Genomic DNA, 20,754 nt, shown 5'->3' with positions numbered 1-20,754 from the left:
TGTTCTCCCAGGCAGTGGAAACAGCTCTAATGGGCTTTGATTGGGCTATTTGGGAAAATGGCAGAGCGAGAAAGAGGAAGAGAGAAATGGAGAGAAAGGGAGAGAAACATAATGAGAGTGTGGCAGGCTGAGAGAGACATGCTGATATGATAACATTAATGAACCCACTCAAATATTAACTACATAAAGCATTGATAAGGGGAAAGTGACATCATCAGTGAGAGAGAACATGGCATACCTAGTCATAAACCACTGTGAAAATTCCTGTAGAATGACTGACTATTGTCTTATTTGTTTGCTACTCCTCACCCCAGTGTGGTCTAAGAACAGTAAGCCTGTCCACACCACCATCCTGAACCCCCACATCCACCTGATCGGGGAGGAAGCTGCCTGCATCGCCTACATCCGCATCACCCAATACATCGACACCAACGGCATGCCCCGCACCGCCCAGTCGGAGGAGACACGCATCTGGCACCGCCGCGACGGCAAGTGGCAGATAGTCCACTTCCACCGCTCTGGATCACCCTCCGCCATCACCAAGTAAGTCAGTCTGGTGAGTCTCCTCACCGCTCTTCTACTGTCTATACTGGAGACAGATCTCAGATCAGGGCCTGCCATCTGGTGGGAGTTGTTGCAATTGCATGCAGGCCTATTATTACTCAATGCCAGAGATACATTAGCTGGACAGGCACAGACTACTGCATTATGTTTTCAGTGTTTCTTTTTCGTCTCTTTTAATTCCCTCCTATTTGTTTTTGAACGAGGTAAAGTTAACCTTTCCGTTTCTCTGTCTCCTCCCCTGCGCCCAGCTGAGCTCCAGAGGCGGGAGGGTTTGAGTGAGACATCTCTCTGAGTGACACAGGTGGGTGACCAGCTGGCTGCATGGGGACACAGAGGGATGCCCACCGACCGGCCTGAGGAAACACGAGCCCGCTGCATCTCATCTCTTTACTTGAAATCAGATTACTCCTCTCAACGCTGTCTGTCACAAGCCAATCGCATAAATGTCACACCGTGTCAGGCTCTCATGTATGTATATATGCTGTGCGTTTCAGGACCATCTCGGCGCTTGTCATTCGGTCTCTGCTCTGACTTTTTTTTTTTTCTTGTCATGTTTCATTGGCAGAGGCACAATTAGTACAAATGGATGTATGAGTGGGGTTGAATCTCTAAAGCACTTGCCGTAATCACCGCCTAGATCTTTTTTTACACGTGACTTGGCCTTTTCAATGCAGTTGCACTTACACCATACCGTTACACACCGCCACGCCATCCTCTGAACCCGGACTTGCAGGCTATGATAGAAACATTGACGACGTACCATGTGTCACTGAACCAAAATATCTACTGTACATGTTTGTTTAATTTGACATGGATTGGATTATGAGAAGTGGGCAAGCATTCGCGGACAGTGAAATGTTCCTTTTGATTATGGGTCTTATGGTGTATTCCACAGTTGATAATCCAACACCCCATGATCATGGTGCCTCGAGCACATTTAGCGTAAACAGAGGAAACCGTACTTTCCCTCACAGGTTTAAATGATTGAATGGTTGACCGCTGGTCTGAATAGCCACTCACCTCATGTGATTATATGACTAGGGCAACAAACGGCCATTTCTGGGCTTCAATACTATACACAAATACATCTTTATATCTACAGAAACAGCTATATTTAACATGGGTAGGGTACTGTAGGTGAAAGTAATATTAAAGCGCTTCTTTAGGTTTTTCCAATGAGGACTGTGGGTGTACAGATCTTCCCTACCTATTAGTGTTTTCAATACAAACCCTCTTGCTTGTTAGAGCAGTTTAACTTACTTGCAACAGATAGTGTAAAGTACAGTATTCTGCCTACTACAGTTTAAAGTAAGAAGCAATTTGCAAAAGACCACTAACACTACCCCAGGATTTTCTGCAATAAGTCAGATTGTTAAAAATAAAATAAAAACTGAATAGAGTGTTCTGATTAAGATTTGGTGTGGATTTTAAAATGGCAATGATTTTAATTAAGTGACTTTGTTTTATCCATGTGTTCCATTCCTTCTGTTTCTTTCCTCTCCAGTGTTAGCATCACATTATATTGCATGCAAGTGTAAAATGAGCGTTGGTTCTCTCTGCTTGGGCTTGTAGTCCTCAAAATGTGTTAAATGTGACATTTCAGATGTACTCTGAGATTTTACCAGTGTTTTATCTTTTTACTGTCAGAAGAATGTAAATACTGGCCAAATTAGAAAATTAAATCACCTCTATAAGCTACAGTATATGTTTCCCTATGTGCTAACAATGAATTCCTCACAGAATGTTTGATTGTGCTGTGAAAAACTGCCCGAAAGGGATTTAGCTTTTTTTTTCTCCAAGTTTGTATACCATTGGCAGTTCACTATAGATGAATATCCCACTTTGTACTGCAAAGCAATTTGTGAACAAATCCGCTGAATATGGCAAATGTTTTCCTCAAAATATTTGATAGGGAAGGATAGATACACCAAGAACCCCAACTGCCAAATTCTCTGTGTCTTTTCTAGAACTGATTCTACAGAATGTATACTTGTTTTATACAGTAGTTTAGTCTTATTGTGATAATGGCCAGGCCTACTGCCACTTTAATACGGCATTAGAACTTCAATCAGACTGTTGCTCTGATGTTGCGGTTGTTCCGCTCCTCGCACGGTTGACAGGAGCACATTGAGAGGACCTTATGGTACTGTATAAGAGCACGGCTTTTTAAAATATTCTGGGTAAATTACACTTTCTTTTGAGGCATGCACGTTTGTAACGTACCGAAGTTGACGTGTGTGTGTGTTTAGACAAATACATTTTCTAAAGGGTCAAAGTAGTAATTTGCCGTCGTTATATAATATCTTGTGAATGTGGGGCTGTAAATAAAAGGATATTATAATGTCAAAGGCATTGCCCGTCTTTTACAGTGTTTTGAGTGGTCCGAGTTTTTGTAACGTGATATATAGGCCTTCGATCATTAGTATTATTTTAATGATGGAATTGATTTGATTCCCAAAACACATTCCTGTTGCTGTGGAATAATGTTTCTTTCTTGAACCTTTCTTTGAAACTTTGACCTTTTTAAGGCGATTGAGTGAGACCTATTTCCTTAATGCAGGATGCCATTTCTTTTCAAACTGCTCCACGCTTTGAGCGGGGCCAGTTTTATGAAACCACTTCTGAGAGATGGAAAATGAGACCCACCACTCCAGTTACACTTTGGTTTTCATGTTTAGGCCTACAGTATCTGGTTTCCTTCCTGTATTGAGAGTTAGATTCATGTTTTTTTAGTTTTTTTTACGAAGCGCTTTAAAGTAGAACATCTTGTTGTTACATTTGTATATTAGTGACTACGGAGTCCTTGTTGTGTATAGCACTGCACATCTAACACAGAACTAGTCCAGATTGTATTAACGGTATTTAATGGTGTTTTTCAAAAAAGCACAACATTAATCAAAGCATGATATGCCACCTGCAATCCACAACGTCTGTCTAATCATCTATATGTGGTATCCCAATCTTTTTGTTGATATGGGCTTGCATTAAGAGCTATTGTTACTTTGCATCAAACTAGTTTCATTAATGTTTTGTTTCATTTGTGTTTTGCCTGACACAAAATAAACATGATGACGCCTAACTAACCTCAAGAGACACCTTACAAATGGAAAGATCTGTTTAAATGTATATATTCACTTTTAGGTTCCCTTTTTTGTGTGGAAACGATACATAGAAAGTGTTTCAGCTGCCCACTAGGCCTTAAAACATTAAGAAGTACAGGTAGCCAATTTTGGCCACAATCTGAGCGGATGTCAGGCGTCACACGTTGTTCACATTATTTTCACACTGTAGAAGAGAGGACTAAGATGAGATAACAGCTATTCAAGGAGCATAACCATTTTCTAAAGCACCATACATTTTGCCCACTTTCTCCAGGACTTCTTGGCCATTTTGACTTTGGTGAGGGATACTGGTCAGTATACGTGTATGCATTTTCTCTATCTAATGAGTTATATGGCGATGTAAGTTGATACTTGAGGAAAAAGACAGGTCTAGCGTAAATCTAAGATAATACAAGATGTGGTCTACTATAAATTGCATGCTGGACACACTAGTCCTGGACTGAAAAGCTATTTCAATGGACATTCTTTATTGATAATGCTGTGGACCAGGCTTCCTCTCTGTCCAGGAAACTGACCCACACAGTATTAACCATGGCTATTGAAACCAATCGTTACTAAGAAAAGACAGTAAAAGTTATTTAACTTGGATTAAAAAAACAACCCATGCAATGATCATGTATTAAGAATCTGGGATTATACAGTGGTATCAGGAGATTTTTAAGGTTTAGCCTATGGAAAGATTTAGCTCCAGGATAAAAGGGAAATTAAAACATTTATACTAAAGTGTGGCAGCCGAAATTGGACCATTTGCCTAGAGATTAAGTTGACCTGTTTGAGAGGGGCAGAAATGCTGTAGCTTGGCACACGAATGGGCAACCTTAACTCAGTGTAAACATGGTATGTAGATACAGTACTGAATAGCCTATAAAAAAAATATAAAAAATTAAAACAACACCAACATTTGGACCTATTGTTTGGATCTCTACAATGATATTGATAATAATGTTTGTGCAACTAATAATGTATCTCTATTCCATTGCAGCTAATTTAGATTAAAGGTAGTGACCTTTCATTTGTATTTTATTTCACGTTTAATTATTAAGAGGAGCCCAATTGAGACCAGGGTCTCATTCTCAATGGTGCCCTGAGAACAAAACAATTCACAAATCAACTTGCTAATGCAATAAACAGCAAAAAAAAAACTACAAGAGAGCAGGTACAGATATTGTACTGTACTGTACTGTTTAGGGAGAGGAATGATCTATTTCTATAAAAGAAGCCTACTTTAAATCTCAGCTTCTTAACTAGCTTATCCGCATGTTTTTTAAACCTCACATTTTTGTCAATCCAAAAGCCGAGGTATTTATAGGCGGGAACCTGCTCAATGAGAGAACCATCCAATGCATAACCATCCAAAATATTTCTATTAGAATTAGAAAACAACATACATTTACTTTTTCTGCATTAAGTACCAATTTTAAATCAACAAGGGCTTCCTGCAAGGCAGTAAATTCAGATTGCAGCTCCAACATAGCCTGGTCAGCAGTAAGGGCATTTAGCGTACATAATATCGTCATCTGCATACAGATGAATGTTGCAGGTTTTTGCAGATATATAAATCTTATTTATATTAACAGTAAAAAGGACAAGTACCAAAATCATATGTGAACTGATTGCCCCCCATCTATCTTCAGAGCTCGTGCTGCTAGGCGACCTAAACTGGAACATGCTTAACACCCCAGCCATCCTACAATCTAAACTTGATGCCCTCAATCTCACACAAATTATCAATGAACCTACCAGGTACCCCCCCAAAGCCTTAAACACGGGCACCCTCATAGATATCATCCTAACCAACTTCCCCTCTAAATACACCTCTGCTGTCTTCAACCAAGATCTCAGCGATCACTGCCTCATTGCCTGCATCCGTAATGGGCCAGCGGTCAAACGACCTCCACTCATCACTGTAAAACGCTCCCTGAAACACTTCAGCGAGCAGGCCTTTCTAATCGACCTGGCCGGGGTGTCCTGGAAGGATATTGATCTCATCCCGTCAGTAGAGGATGCCTGGATATTTTTAAAAAATGCCTTCCTACCAATCTTAAATAAACATGCCCCATTCAAGAAAATTAGAACCAGGAACAGATATAGCCCTTGGTTCTCCCCAGACCTGACTGCCCTTAACCAACACAAAAACATCCTATGGCGTTCTGCATTAGCATCGAACAGCCCCCGTGATATGCAGCTGTTCAGGGAAGATAGAAACCGTTATACACAGGCAGTTAGAAAAGCCAATGCTAGCTTTTTCAAGCAGAAATTTGCTTCCTGCAACACTAACTCTAAAAAGTTCTGGGACACTGTAAAGTCCATGGAGAATAAGAACACCTCCTCCCAGCTGCCCACTGCACTGAAGATAGGAAACACTGTCACCACTGATAAATCCACCATAATTGAGAATTTCAATAAGCATTTTTCTACGGCTGGCCATGCTTTCCACCTGGCAACTCCTACCCCGGTCAACAGCACTGCACCCCCAACAGCAACTCGCCCAAGCCTTCCCCATTTCTCCTTCTCCCAAATCCATTCAGCTGAAGTTCTGAAAGAGCTGAAAAATCTGGACCCCTACAAATCAGCCGGGCTAGACAATCTGGACCCTTTCTTTCTAAAATTATCTGCCGAAATTGTTGCCACCCCTATTACTAGCCTGTTCAACCTCTCTTTCGTGTCATCTGAGATTCCCAAAGATTGGAAAGCAGCTGCGGTCATCCCCCTCTTCAAAGGGGGGACACTCTTGACCCAAACTGCTACAGACCTATATCTATCCTACCATGCCTTTCTAAGGTCTTGAAAGCCAAGTCAACAAACAGATTACCGACCATTTCGAATCTCACCATACCTTCTCTGCTATGCAATCTGGTTTCAGAGCTGGTCATGGGTGCACCTCAGCCACGCTCAAGGTCCTAAACGATATCTTAACCGCCATCGATAAGAAACATTACTGTGCAGCCGTATTCATTGATCTGGCCAAGGCTTTCGACTCTGTCAACCACCACATCCTCATCGGCAGACTCGACAGCCTTGGTTTCTCAAATGATTGCCTCGCCTGGTTCACCAACTACTTCTCTGATAGAGTTCAGTGTGTCAAATCGGAGGGTCTGCTGTCCGGACCTCTGGCAGTCTCTATGGGGGTGCCACAGGGTTCAATTCTTGGACCGACTCTCTTCTCTGTATACATCAATGAGGTCGCTCTTGCTGCTGGTGAGTCTCTGATCCACCTCTACGCAGACGACACCATTCTGTATACTTCCGGCCCTTCTTTGGACACTGTGTTAACAACCCTCCAGGCAAGCTTCAATGCCATACAACTCTCCTTCCGTGGCCTCCAATTGCTCTTAAATACAAGTAAAACTAAATGCATGCTCTTCAACCGATCGCTACCTGCACCTACTCGCCTGTCCAACATCACCACTCTGGACGGCTCTGACTTAGAATACGTGGACAATTACAAATACTTAGGTGTCTGGTTAGACTGTAAACTCTCCTTCCAGACCCATATCAAACATCTCCAATCCAAAGTTAAATCTAGAATTGGCTTCCTATTTCGCAACAAAGCATCCTTCACTCATGCTGCCAAACATACCCTTGTAAAATTGACCATCCTACCAATCCTCGACTTTGGCGATGTCATTTACAAAATAGCCTCCAATACCCTACTCAACAAATTGGATGCAGTCTATCACAGTGCAATCCGTTTTGTCACCAAAGCCCCATATACTACCCACCATTGCGACCTGTACGCTCTCGTTGGCTGGCCCTCGCTTCATACTCGTCGCCAAACCCACTGGCTCCATGTCATCTACAAGACCCTGCTAGGTAAAGTCCCCCCTTATCTCAGCTCGCTGGTCACCATAGCATCTCCCACCTGTAGCACACACTCCAGCAGGTATATCTCTCTAGTCACCCCCAAAACCAATTCTTTCTTTGGCCGCCTCTCCTTCCAGTTCTCTGCTGCCAATGACTGGAACGAACTACAAAAATCTCTTAAATTGGAAACACTTATCTCCCTCACTAGCTTTAAGCACCAACTGTCAGAGCATCTTACAGATTACTGCACCTGTACATAGCCCACCTATAATTTAGCCCAAACAACTACCTCTTTCCCAACTGTATTTAATTTATTTATTTATTTTGCTCCTTTGCACCCCATTATTTTTATTTCTACTTTCCAGTGTTTTACTTGCTATATTGTATTTACTTTGCCACCATGGCCTTTTTGCCTTTACCTCCCTTCTCACCTAATTTGCTCACATTGTATATAGACTTGTTTTTTTTTACTGTATTATTGACTGTATGTTTGTTTTACTCCATGTGTAACTCTGTGTCGTTGTATGTGTCGAACTGCTTTGCTTTATCTTGGCCAGGTCGCAATTGTAAATGAGAACTTGTTCTCAACTTGCTTACCTGGTTAAATAAAGGTGAAATAAATAAATAAATAAAAACCCCTGCGGGACACCTTTAGTAATATTGAGGTGATTTGACACCATCAGAAAGCACACATTGTGTCCTGTCTGACAGATAGTTCCCAAACTACTTGCATAGACATACAAACTACCTAGAAAGGAAACAGCCCCATAAACATACAAAAAACCCTAGACCAGACAAAACACATAAATCCCCCATGTCACACCCTGACCTAACCAAAATAATAAAGAAAACAAAGATAACTAAGGCCAGGGCGTGACAAATATGTTATAAATACCTAACAAAATAATAAAATACAATGTTTGCAAGCAAGCAGAGTAGGCTAGTTATGGTTTGCTATTCACTTCAAGCACGCACCTACAAGGGCACGGCATGCAGAACTGACAAAGTCTGTCTGTCGCCCTGACAAACTGTCTACAAGCCTGTCTTTGATTTGTATAGAATCATCACATTTAAGTCCATTTACACCTTTTTGAAGCTAATGCTCCTCTGAGATTTATGCTTAACTTCATTCCTCTTAATTTCATGCAGGCAAAAGATAAATGGATCCCATGATAATTATAGTTCTGGTGGTGACAGCAGCAACACAAGGTAATACATTATATTACAGAGAATAAGGAGAATAAAGCCTAGCCAAGCCATAATAACAAACAAACCAAAACAATCAGAAAAGTATGCTAATTGTTGAAAATGTTCTGTTAATCCAATGTTCTGCTAATCCAGTTTCAATGATTACATAATGTTAAAATATATACATATATAAAAAAAGCACATACATATTCTAGAAGAGTGGGTTCACTGTTAAATAAATAATCAATAACTGAGTGCCTTCAGAAAGTACTCATACCCCTTTACTTATTCCACATTTTGTTATGTTACAGCCTGAATTCAAAATGGAATAATACATTTTTTAAAATCTCACCCATCTATATCCCATGAAGATAACGTGAAAACGTGTTTTTAGACATTTTTGCAAATGCATTGAAAATTAAATACAGACATGTCTAATTTACATAAGTATTCACATCCCTGAATCAATCACCTTTGGCAGTGATTACATCTGTGAGTCTTTCTGGGAAAGTCTCTAAGAGCTTTGCCACATATGGATTATACAATATTTGAACAGTTTTTAAATGTTTTTTTATTCTTCCATCTCTGTCAAGTTGATTTTTGATCATTGATCACAGCCATTTTTATGTCTTACAATAGATTTTGAAGCCGATATAAGTCAAAACTAGGCCACTCAGAAACATTCAATGTCGTCTTGGTAAGCAACTCCAGTGTATATTTGACCAGGTGTTTAAGGTTATTGTCCTTGTAAAGGGTGAGTTTGTCTCCAAGTGTCTGTTGGAAAGCAGCAGACTGAACCAGGTTTTCCTCTAGGATTTGGCCTGTGCTTAGCTCTATTCCGTTTATTTATATTCTAAAAACTCCCTAGTCGTTACCGATGACAAGCATACCCATAACATGAGGCAGCCACCACCATTCTTGAAAATATGACGAGTGGTACACAGCAATGTGTTGTATTGGATTTGCACCAAACATAACACTTTGAGTTCACGACATAAAGTGAATTTATTGCAAAATGTCTTATTTGCAGTTTTTCTTTAGTGCCTTGTTGCAAACCGTTAGAATGTTTTAGAATATTTTTATTCTGTACAAGCTTCCATCATTTCACTCTCATTTAGGTTAGTATCGTGGAGAAACTACAATGTTGTTGATCCAGCCTCAGTTTGCTCCCCCAGCCTCCATTAAACTCTGTAAATGTTTTAAAGTCACCATTGGTCTCATGGTAAAATCCCTGAGCGGTTTCCTTCCTCTCCGGCAACTGAGTTAGGAAGGACGTCTGTATTTTTGTAGTGACTGGGTGTATTGATACAACATCCATAATGTGATTAATAACTTCACCATGCTCAAAGGGATATTCAATGTCTGCTTTATAAATGTTTACCCATCTACAAATTTTCGAGGCATTGGAAAACTTTCCTGGTCTTTGTGGTTGAATCTGTGTTTGAAATTCACTACTTGACTGAGGGACCTTACATATAATTGTATGTGTGGGGTACAGAGATGGGGTAGTCATTCTAAAATAATGTTAAAGCCTATTATTGTACACAAAGTGAGTCAATGGAACTTGTTGTTAAGCACATTCCTGAACGTATGTAGGCCATAACAAAAGGGGATGAATACTTATTGACTTAAGACATTTCAGCTTTTCGTTTTTTATTAATTAAAAAAATATATATCTAAAAACACAATTCTACTTTGACATGATTGGATATTGTGTGTAGGCCAGTGACACAAAATCTACTTCTAATCAATTTAAATGTAGACTGTAACACAACAAAATGTGGAAATTCAAAGGGTGTGAATAGTTTCTGAAGGCTCTGTATATGAAATATTTGCTTAACCTAAATGTCATTATTTTTTTTGCCTTTATTTAACTATTATTTTGCATTGAGCTATTGTTATATTTAGATTTTTCACTTAAATGCACTTTCAGACTTAAATGAATGCAACACAAACATACACTACCCACTGACCTAAAATAATTACTCCCCAGTTAGTGCCACGGCCTGTAATCTCTCTCACGATAATGGAACTCATCAATGCTATGGGGCTTTGGGAGAAGCCTTGTTCGTTGTCCTGGCTGCAGACAGCAGTAATGAAGACATAAGATTGACGAAAGGTGATAAATATTTTCTGGACATCAAAACTGGTAAAGACTGGAAACTGAAACCGGAGTTTAAGAATCGCTCTGAGTTATTTAATAATGGAACATTCAGGCTGGATAGAGTCTTAAAAAATGACTCTGGAGATTACCAGATGGAAATATATAACTCAGAGGGATCACTGTTGCGCCGAGTAAACATGCGACTTCAGATACAAGGTACAGAACCTTTTTGTTGTTGTTGTTAGGCCTAAATACTTAACGCATCCTTTTCCTGGTGGGGGGTTCTGAAAGGTCACTGGATGTCAGTACTTCAATAAGTTTATACTGCAGTACTTGGCAGCAGTAATACTACACCGAGAGAGGTTATTGTTAATACATATACTGTAATGCTTTAGATATACATTTTGTATGAGTCAGTAGATTTGATAGAGTCTCTGTGTTTGTGTCTGTCAGCCCCGGTGTCAGTGCCAGTGTTGTCTCACCTCTGTCTGCCTAATGGAGAGACCCTGGTCACATGCTCCTCAGAGGGAGATGGTCTTCAGTATAGCTGGACCATGAGCGGCCAGCCTCTGACCAGGAGTGTAGCCTTTAATGCTGTCACACTGAAGAGCAGTGATATGGCAGAACTGACCTGCTTTGTTCAGAATAATGTTAGCAGAAGGAACTCAACAATCGATCTCCTGGCCTGCCCAGGTAATGTCAGGACAGTTGACTTCATTCCCACCTTTTGAATTAAGAGTAGATATAATTTAATTTGCATGAGTCATGAATCATGTAAAAGTGTACTGATGTTTTCTTTCTAGTTGTCTCTTCCCAGTTTCCTTTTGTAGCTGTGACAGTGGCTGTGGCTTTGATTGTTGGAACTCTCACACTACTTCTTGCACTATATGTCGGTATTAACCATCTATGCAAGAAACGAAGATCCAGATATGATACTTCAGGTAAAAAAATACAAATAAAAGTTGTACTTTGTGCAGAACATACAACATGTCCAGATTGTACAACAGCTTTCCTCTTCCTTCCATTTTTCAGTAAGCATTAACAAGGATGAGGAGGTGGTGTACGCTGATGTGAAAATAGACAAGCAAAGGAAGCAGAGGACCCCAGCCACAGACATGGTGGAGTATGGACAGATCAACATGGCTGGGAACCCAGAAGTGGCAGGCAGCCCATAGACTTGAAAAAAAAAGTTGTATTTCTTATTTCTTACTATTATTATTTTTATTGGTGCGTAACTGTTAGGAAAGTTGTATTGTTAATCTTGTTTTGTATTTAAAGGCCACTTTAAATGTGTACATGACACTGCAACAACATTTTCCCATGGGGACAATAAAGTCAGTAAGTAAGTAAATAAGTAAGACTCAAGGGTAGATATTTTAACAACATGTACATTTATAAAGCAGAACTAAGACAAGGGTTGACTGAACATTCTGTGTATGCATGCCCTGGTTGAGTTGGTCGGACAGACCATTGAACTAGTGACAAATGAACATCAAGAGATGGCAACAAGAAAGACGTACTGCATGTCATTTTGAGTTTGTTAAGATTAATAAGTATCAACTTTTCTGCTGTATTGTACAATGGTATGACAATTTTGAAGTATTTTGTATATTTTTCCTTAAAACCATACTATCAATTTATCTGTATTTCAATGTTGAATGGATCCCGACTAGGGTGCTTGCAAGTCAGACCTTAGCTCTATTGCTTGAGAGAAAGCATCTGAACATTTCCTGTAAACTGAGCTGCAATATCATACTGTAAATGTAATCCTTTATTTCTTCTGAGGCATCCACGTTGTTGTACCAATGTTTATTTGTGTTAAAATACTTAGTTATAACTGTTATATAATATATTGGGATCGGTATATACATTTATGAATCATCTTCGGGATCGGTGTCCCTTCCACGGGACGGTTTAGCTAACGTAGGCTAATGTGATTAGCATGAGGTTGTAAGTAGCAAGACAATTTCCCTGGACATAGACATATCTGATATTGGGGGATAGCGTAAATTCTTGTTAATGTAACTGCACTGCCCAATTTACAGTAGCTATTACAGTGAAAGAACACCATGCTGTTGTTTGAGGAGAGTGCACAATTTTGAACATGAAAAGTTATTAATAAACAAATTAGGCACATTTGGGCAGTCTTGATACAACATTTTGAACAGAAATGCAATGGGTCATTGGATCAGTCTAAAACTTTGCGCATTTTAAAATGTATTTTACCTTTATTTAACTAGGCAAGTCAGTTAAGAACAAATTCTTATTTTCAATGACGGCCTAGGAACAGTGGGTTTTAAAGGCACTTCAAAATTTTACATAAGATATATCCATGTAATTCTAAAATATCCAAATTTGTGGCTATTGATGATATCTGCGTTTTCTGTGAAAAATAAGTTATTTGAATGTAAATTCAATAATAACATCTTCATGAATCATTATAATAAAATATGATTGCACTTAAATTGTTTCATTTTTGTATTTTATTTTTATTGATATTTTTTGTATGTTTGAGCATTGTTAATACCTGTGTTTGGTTTGTTAGACATGTCTGATGTAGCAATGTACGTAGATTTTTGTATTATGAAATTTAAAAAAATATATTTACAAAAGTCTACCTGCTTCTCTACGGATAACATTTTAGACAAGTCGCACGGCGAAATGGACGGTCAGAAAAGGAAAGGTGGAGCAGTGAGGGAGAGGATAAAAAAAGAAAGGCCCTTGCCACAGACGCAGCTAAATGCTACAAAATAAACTACATGTTCGCTAGTAAGGGACCAGGTCAGTCAAAACCACTAGCTAAAACACACACTGACACACACGACACCCAGCATGGCTAGCTAAGTAGCTTAGCTAATAACAGTGACGCAACGGCCGGTAGGCTAAACAGTTTGCGCATTCGTGGAGGAATTATATCATAGTAATGAGTGCAGCATAGCGATCATAATATAACTTTGAAGGCAATATGTTTCAACTAGCAAAGACTAGTAAACCTAGGCTATGGACTTGCCAGCATTCGGTCATGACTCATGCTACATAAGCTAGGGAACATAACCACAATACATCCATGAACGTAACACTGTGTGACACAGCACAGGCAATGACAAAGATCATTAGCGCCATTAGTACCAGCATTACAAGTTACTACAATAATATACAGCTCTAGGAAAAAATTAAAGAGACCACTCCAAATTAAGAGACCACGCTTTATGGACACCAGTGAGTGAACTTTTGTATTATACTTACGTACATTGTTGTAGCTTATGTTCAAGTTCAGTGAATGTGTGTGTGTGTGTGAAGTTTTTTTGATATGCTTGATGCTTGAATATAAAGATAATAATTTGAACATTTGAGCTAACTCTGTATACCTCATTCTCTTTACTTTTTTTAAGTGTATGCTAATTGTTTTGTGTGTCTAGCCTTGTACATTTGTATGTGCTATGATTGGTGTATTCCTAGTGAGTTTTTAATGGTAAACCTACCATTAAAATGATAGATGGATCATTTCTTTGTCAGTGGGCAAATGTACAAAATCAGCAACGGATCAAATACATTTTTCTCTCACTGTACATATACTTTAATAAATACTGTTGCTTTATAAATAATTTCCCTTAGTTTCTCTATGAATAACAATGCTGTTCTGTATTCTCTCTCATCTTCACTCATACTGCTACTGTACTGGAAATAATATTCTCAATGAGTTTACACAGGTTACAGTAAAGTTAGGAGAAGTATTTCCTTCAGCAATGAATCATCATGACCTCAGAAACACATATCTCACAGCAGATTGGCTACTATCATTGCTTAATACACTTTACCAGTTTGCAACCCATTGCTGTAAATAGTTTGTACAACCTCAGTTGTACAGTAGCCGGACTATTATGTTTAAAAAAAGAAAATGAGCAAGGGAAACCACACTAGTTAAAGTAGGCCCAGAGTGTAAAATGCATTGCATGGCTTAGCAGGTTGTTCTATATTTGAGTGGTTAATGAGTTCATGTTTGGCAGAGTAACTCAAAATGAAACAAAACAACATGAGCATCGTCCCTCTGTCACACCACACCTATTAATGTAGCGGTTTCTAAAGCTCAGTAGCTCAACTAGGCCCGGTCTGTGGTCAGCCTGCTCATCATGAAGAGAAGAAGTGGAAGGTGAGGTGAGAAGCAGGGCTGGCTTACTGGGGCTGAATCTCCTAGGCTCAGGCCTGTGGGGGGGGGGGGCAAAGAGGAAGAGAAAGTATGTAACCCCTTTCTGATTTTCTCTATTTTTGCACATGTTTCATACTCAATGTTTATACATTTTCTTGTAGATTTGATTGTGTGTTTTGGATCATTGTCTTGCTGCATGACCCAGCTTCAGCTCACAGATGGGTGGCCTGACATTCTCCCGTAGAATTTCTCTGATACAGAGCAGAATTCATGGTTCCTTCCATGAAGGCAAGTCACTAACAGGGATGTAAACAAATTTGTGCACAACATTTGAGAGAAATACATTTTTTTGTGCATATGAAACATTTCTGTGATCTATTATTTCAGCTCATGAAACATGGGACCAACACTTTACATGTTGTGCTCATATTTTTGTTCACTCTATTTACACAAAGCAGTATCCAGATCCATCGGATGTAGTGATCACAATATAGTAGCCATATCTAGGAAAACCAAAGTACCAAAGTCTGGGCCTAAAATAGTGTATAAGAGGTCATAGGTCAAGTTTTGTAGTGATTCCTATGTTATTGCTGTAAAGAATATCTGTTGGTCCGTGGTGTGTAATGAGGAGCAAACAGACACTGCACTTGACACATTTATGAATTTTCCTATTCCAGTTGCTAATAAGCATGCACCCCTTAAGAAAATGAATGTACATTTTTTGAAATCCCCGTGAATTGATGAGGAATTGAACAATTGTATGGTTGAGAGGGATGATGCAAAAGGAATGGCAAATAAGTCTGGCTGCACAACCGATTGGCAAACATATTGCAAATTAAGAAATCATGTGACTAAACTGAATAAAAAGAAGGAACTACACTATGAAATCAAGATATTTAAATAAAGAATGATAGCAAAAAGTTTTGGAGCACCTTAAATTAAATTCTGGGATAAAAGGCAAACTCAGCTCCATCATTCATTGAAACAGATGGCTCATTCATCACAAAACTGATATTGCCAACTACTTTAATGATTTTTTCATTGGCAAGATTAGAACATTTAGGCATAACATGCCAGTAACAAATGCTGACACTACACATCTAAGTATAGCTGACCAAATTATGAAGGACAAGCACTGTAATTTTCAATTCCTTAAAGTTAGTGTGGAAGAGGTGAAAAAATGATTGTTGTCTATCAACAATGACAAGCCACCGGGGTTTGACAGCTTAGATGGAAAATTACTGAGGATAATAGCGGACTATATTGCCACTCCTATTTGCCACATCTTCAATTTAAGCCTACTAGAAATTGTGTGCCCTCAGGCTTGGAGGGAAGCAAAAGTAATTCTGCTACCTAAGAATTGCAGAGCCCCCTTTACTGGCTCAAATAGCCAACCAATCAGCTTGTTACCAACCCTTAGTAAACCTTTGGGGAAAATTGTGTTGACCAGATACAATTCTATTTTACAGTAAACAAATTGACAACAAACTTTCAGCACGCTTATAGGGAAGGACATTCAACAAGCACAGCACTTACACAAATGACTGATGATTGTCTGAGAGAAATTGATGATTAAAAGATTGTGGGGGCTGTTTTGTTAGACTTCAGTGCGGCCTTTGACATTATCGATCATAGTCTGCTGCTGGCAAAACGTGTTATGTGTTATGGCTTTACACCCCCTGATATATTGTGGATAAAGAGTTACCTGTCTAACAGAACACAGAGGGTGTTCTTTAATGGAAGCCTCTACAACATAATGCAGGTAGAATCAGGAATTTCCCATGGCCCATTAGTCTAGACCCATTACTTTTTTCAATCTTTACTACTGAAGCATTGTATTTAGTGTCAGACATGCACTCAAACATATACAGTTGGCCTTGCTGTTATGATTTTAGTTGTCATTGATGTCCTTTGTTTTTTTGCATTGTGGTTTTCTGTTTTCTTTTTCTCATGAGTTCATTCATTGTCTTGGTTGTTGGTGCATTGGGGGGCTTGTGGGTGGAGAATGGAATTAATTATATTTTAAATTATTTTCTTTTTCTTGGCGAGATGACTATGGGAAGGGTCTCGGATGGTTGAGGGACAGCTATGGTGAACTGTGGGGTGGGATCTTGGAGGCTTCACGTCCTCATTCTTTTTGGCCTTGTGGGAGATCTGTCGACGTGCCCTTGAGCAGGGCGTTGACCCTGGATGCTTCTGTGTGTCACTCTGAATGGGAGTCTGTTGGATGATTGGTATGATTGGTATGCCCTCCAGGACACCTACACCACCCGATGTTACAGGAAGGCCATAAAGATCATCAAGGACATCAACCACCCGAACCACTGCCTGTTCACCCCGCTATCATCCAGAAGGCGAGGTCAGTACAGGTGCATCAAAGCTGGGACCGAGAGACTGAAAAACAGCTTCTATCTCAAGGCCATCAGACTGTTAAACAGCCACCACTAACATTGAGTGGCTGCTGCCAACACACTGTCATTGACACTGACCCAACTCCAGCCACTTTAATAATGGGAATTGATGGGAAATGATGTAAATATATCACTAGCCACTTTAAACAATGCTACCTTATATAATGTTACTTACCCTACATTATTCATCTCATATGCATACGTATATACTGTACTCTACATCATCGACTGCATCCTTATGTAATACATGTATCACTAGCCACTTTAACTATGCCACTTTGTTTACTTTGTCTACATACTCATCTCATATGTATATACTGTACTCGATACCATCTACTGTATGCTGCTCTGTACCATCACTCATTCATATATCCTTATGTACATATTCTTTATCCCCTTACACTGTGTATAAGACAGTAGTTTTAGAATTGTTAGTTAGATTACTTGTTGGTTATCACTGCATTGTCGGAACTAGAAGCACAAGCATTTCGCTACACTCGCATTAACATCTGCTAACCATGTGTATGTGACAAATAAAATTTGATTTGATTTGATTTGTAGTTTCAAGACTAGTCATTCAACTGAGACTGCTCTTCTCTGTATCACGGAGGCCCTCCGCACTGCTAAAGCTAACTCTCTCTCCTCTGCTCTCATCCTTCTAGACCTATCGGCTGCCTTCGATACTGTGAACCATCAGATCCTCCTCTCCACCCTCTCCGAGTTGGGCATCTCCGGCGCGGCCCACGCTTGGATTGCGTCCTACCTGACAGGTCGCTCCTACCAGGTGGCATGGCGAGAATCTGTCTCCTCACCACGCGCTCTCACCACTGGCGTCCCCCAGGGCTCTGTTCTAGGCCCTCTCCTATTCTCGCTATACACCAAGTCACTTGGCTCTGTCATAACCTCACATGGTCTCTCCTATCATTGCTATGCAGACGACACACAATTAATCTTCTCCTTTCCCCCTTCTGATGACCAGGTGGCGAATCGCATCTCTGCATGTCTGGCAGACATATCAGTGTGGATGACGGATCACCACCTCAAGCTGAACCTCGGCAAGACGGAGCTGCTCTTCCTCCTGGGGAAGGACTGCCTGTTCCATGATCTCGCCATCACGGTTGACAACTCCATTGTGTCCTCCTCCCAGAGCGCTAAGAACCTTGGCGTGATCCTGGACAACACCCTGTCGTTCTCAACTAACATCAAGGCGGTGGCCCGTTCTTGTAGGTTCATGCTCTACAACATCCGCAGAGTACGACCCTGCCTCACACAGGAAGCAGCGCAGGTCCTAATCCAGGCACTTGTCATCTCCCGTCTGGATTACTGCAACTCGCTGTTGGCTGGGCTCCCTGCCTGTGCCATTAAACCCCTACAACTCATCCAGAACGCCGCAGCCCGTCTGGTGTTCAACCTTCCCAAGTTCTCTCACGTCACCCCGCTCCTCCGCTCTCTCCACTGGCTTCCAGTTGAAGCTCGCATCCGCTACAAGACCATGGTGCTTGCCTACGGAGCTGTGAGGGGAACGGCACCTCAGTACCTCCAGGCTCTGATCAGGCCCTACACCCAAACAAGGGCACTGCGTTCATCCACCTCTGGCCTGCTCGCCTCCCTACCACTGAGGAAGTACAGTTCCCGCGCAGCCCAGTCAAAACTGTTCGCTGCTCTGGCCCCCCAATGGTGGAACAAACTCCCTCACGACGCCAGGACAGCGGAGTCAATCACCACCTTCCGGAGACACCTGAAACCCCACCTCTTTCAGGAATACCTAGGATAGGATAAAGTAATCCTTCTCACCCCCCTTAAAAGATTTAGATGCACTATTGTAAAGTGGCTGTTCCACTGGATGTCTTATTAAGGTGAACGCACCAATTTGTAAGTCGCTCTGGATAAGAGCGTCTGCTAAATGACTTAAATGTAAATGTAAATGTAGTTGTTGAGGGGATTCACTGCAAGTATATTGTATGTTTTGGATATTCAATAAAAAAAATAAAAAGCATTATATTTGGGACAAATCATTCAACTAAACCTCAACTAAATCTTGTAATAAATAATATCACAGTTGTCAACATCCTGGTCCTCAAATGAAACAGGTATACTTTCCTATTTATGCTATTTTTATTCCTCCACCAGTTTTGATCCTTTATATTGGGCAGACAGACCAGTTCCCCACCTCCTCCCACTGCCACCTTCCTCCTCCATTTTTGGGGTAATGCTGTAATCAATTGGTTGTACTCTTGGACTGAGCAGACCTTCCCATACAACTCCACGAAGGACATAACTCTACCATTCCAATGTACAATGTTTCCCATTGTATGTTTCCCATAAGTACAGGTATTTTATCAACCAGCACATTTGAGTTCAGCCATAATATTGGTTCTATCTTTTCAGGGGGATGAAATTGAAATTGTATCCAGCTCTGCAATTCTGTTTGAAATGCAACAAATGATCAATAAATTGGTATAAATGTTTTCGAAGAAGTGTGTATCATCCTGATTTGGACCACATAGATTAATGAGCCAAATCTCTTTTTCGTCCACTTTCATATTCAAAAAGATCCACCTTTCCTTGTGAATCATTCCTGACTATTTGCACATTCAGATCAACATTTTTGTTAATTAATATCATCACATCTTTTGAGTTCCTTTGTCCATGACAGACATTTCACCACCCCCTTCCTTTTTCCATTCAACTTCATCTAAGGATGTAGAGTGAGTTTCCTGTAAAAAGTACATGTTATATTGCTTTTCTTTTAGCCACATAAAGACTGATCTTCTTTTTTATAATCTGCTAAACCATTACAATTATAACTGGCTGTACTTATTTCCCCCCGTTACTATAACTAGATACTCCTTGCTGTCCCCAGTCCACCTGGCCATGCTGCTGCTCCTGTTTCGACTGTTCTGCCTTACTATTATTCGACCATGCTGGTCATTTATGAACATTTGAACATCTTGGCCATGTTCTGTTATAATCTCCACCCGGCACAGCCAGAAGAGGACTGGCCACCCCACATAGCCTGGTTCCTCTCTAGGTTTCTTCCTAGGTTTTGGCCTTTCTAGGGAGTTTTTCCTAGCCACCGTGCTTCTACACCTGCATTGCTTGCTGTTTGGGGTTTTAGGCTGGATTTCTGTACAGCACTTTGAGATATCAGCTGATGTACGAAGGGCTATATAAATACATTTGATTTGATTTGAAATTTGATTTGATACTATTCTCAGTCTAAATTGACAATAATTAGTGCTTGTAAAGTTACTGCCATCAGAGGTACTACGACGGTCAAAAGTAGAGCTTTCAAATGTCTGATATTTAGAATTCAAGAAATAGGTTCTAGCAATATTTGTTTTATTCCCTTGCCTGTTTGCCTTGCCACAGATGTTAGAAAATTGAGACAAGATCTTATGTGTGTAGTAAATC

At 40.2% G+C, this 20,754-nt stretch overlaps 1 protein-coding gene across 4 annotated transcripts in view; it reads left to right on the top strand.

Moving 5' to 3' along the window:
* LOC115135460 (calcium/calmodulin-dependent protein kinase type II subunit alpha) overlaps window positions 1–2,935 on the top strand; it is a 67,636-nt gene extending 64,701 nt beyond the window's left edge. For 3 of the 4 annotated variants that reach the window (XM_029670164.2, XM_065023493.1, XM_065023492.1), the window contains one exon: window positions 315–547. In XM_029670164.2, coding sequence (XP_029526024.1) covers window positions 315–547 — 233 coding nt within the window. Of the gene's footprint in view, window positions 1–314; window positions 548–812 lie in introns of those variants that run through there. The other variant, XM_065023491.1, reaches the window with a different exon arrangement.
* The last annotated feature ends 17,819 nt before the right edge of the window (window positions 2,936–20,754 follow it).

This window comes from Oncorhynchus nerka, linkage group LG10, assembly GCF_034236695.1.
Source record: "Oncorhynchus nerka isolate Pitt River linkage group LG10, Oner_Uvic_2.0, whole genome shotgun sequence".
Taxonomy (NCBI): domain Eukaryota; kingdom Metazoa; phylum Chordata; class Actinopteri; order Salmoniformes; family Salmonidae; genus Oncorhynchus; species Oncorhynchus nerka.
Note: the sequence above shows the minus strand (reverse complement) of the source record. Positions and strands in the feature narration are given on the sequence as shown.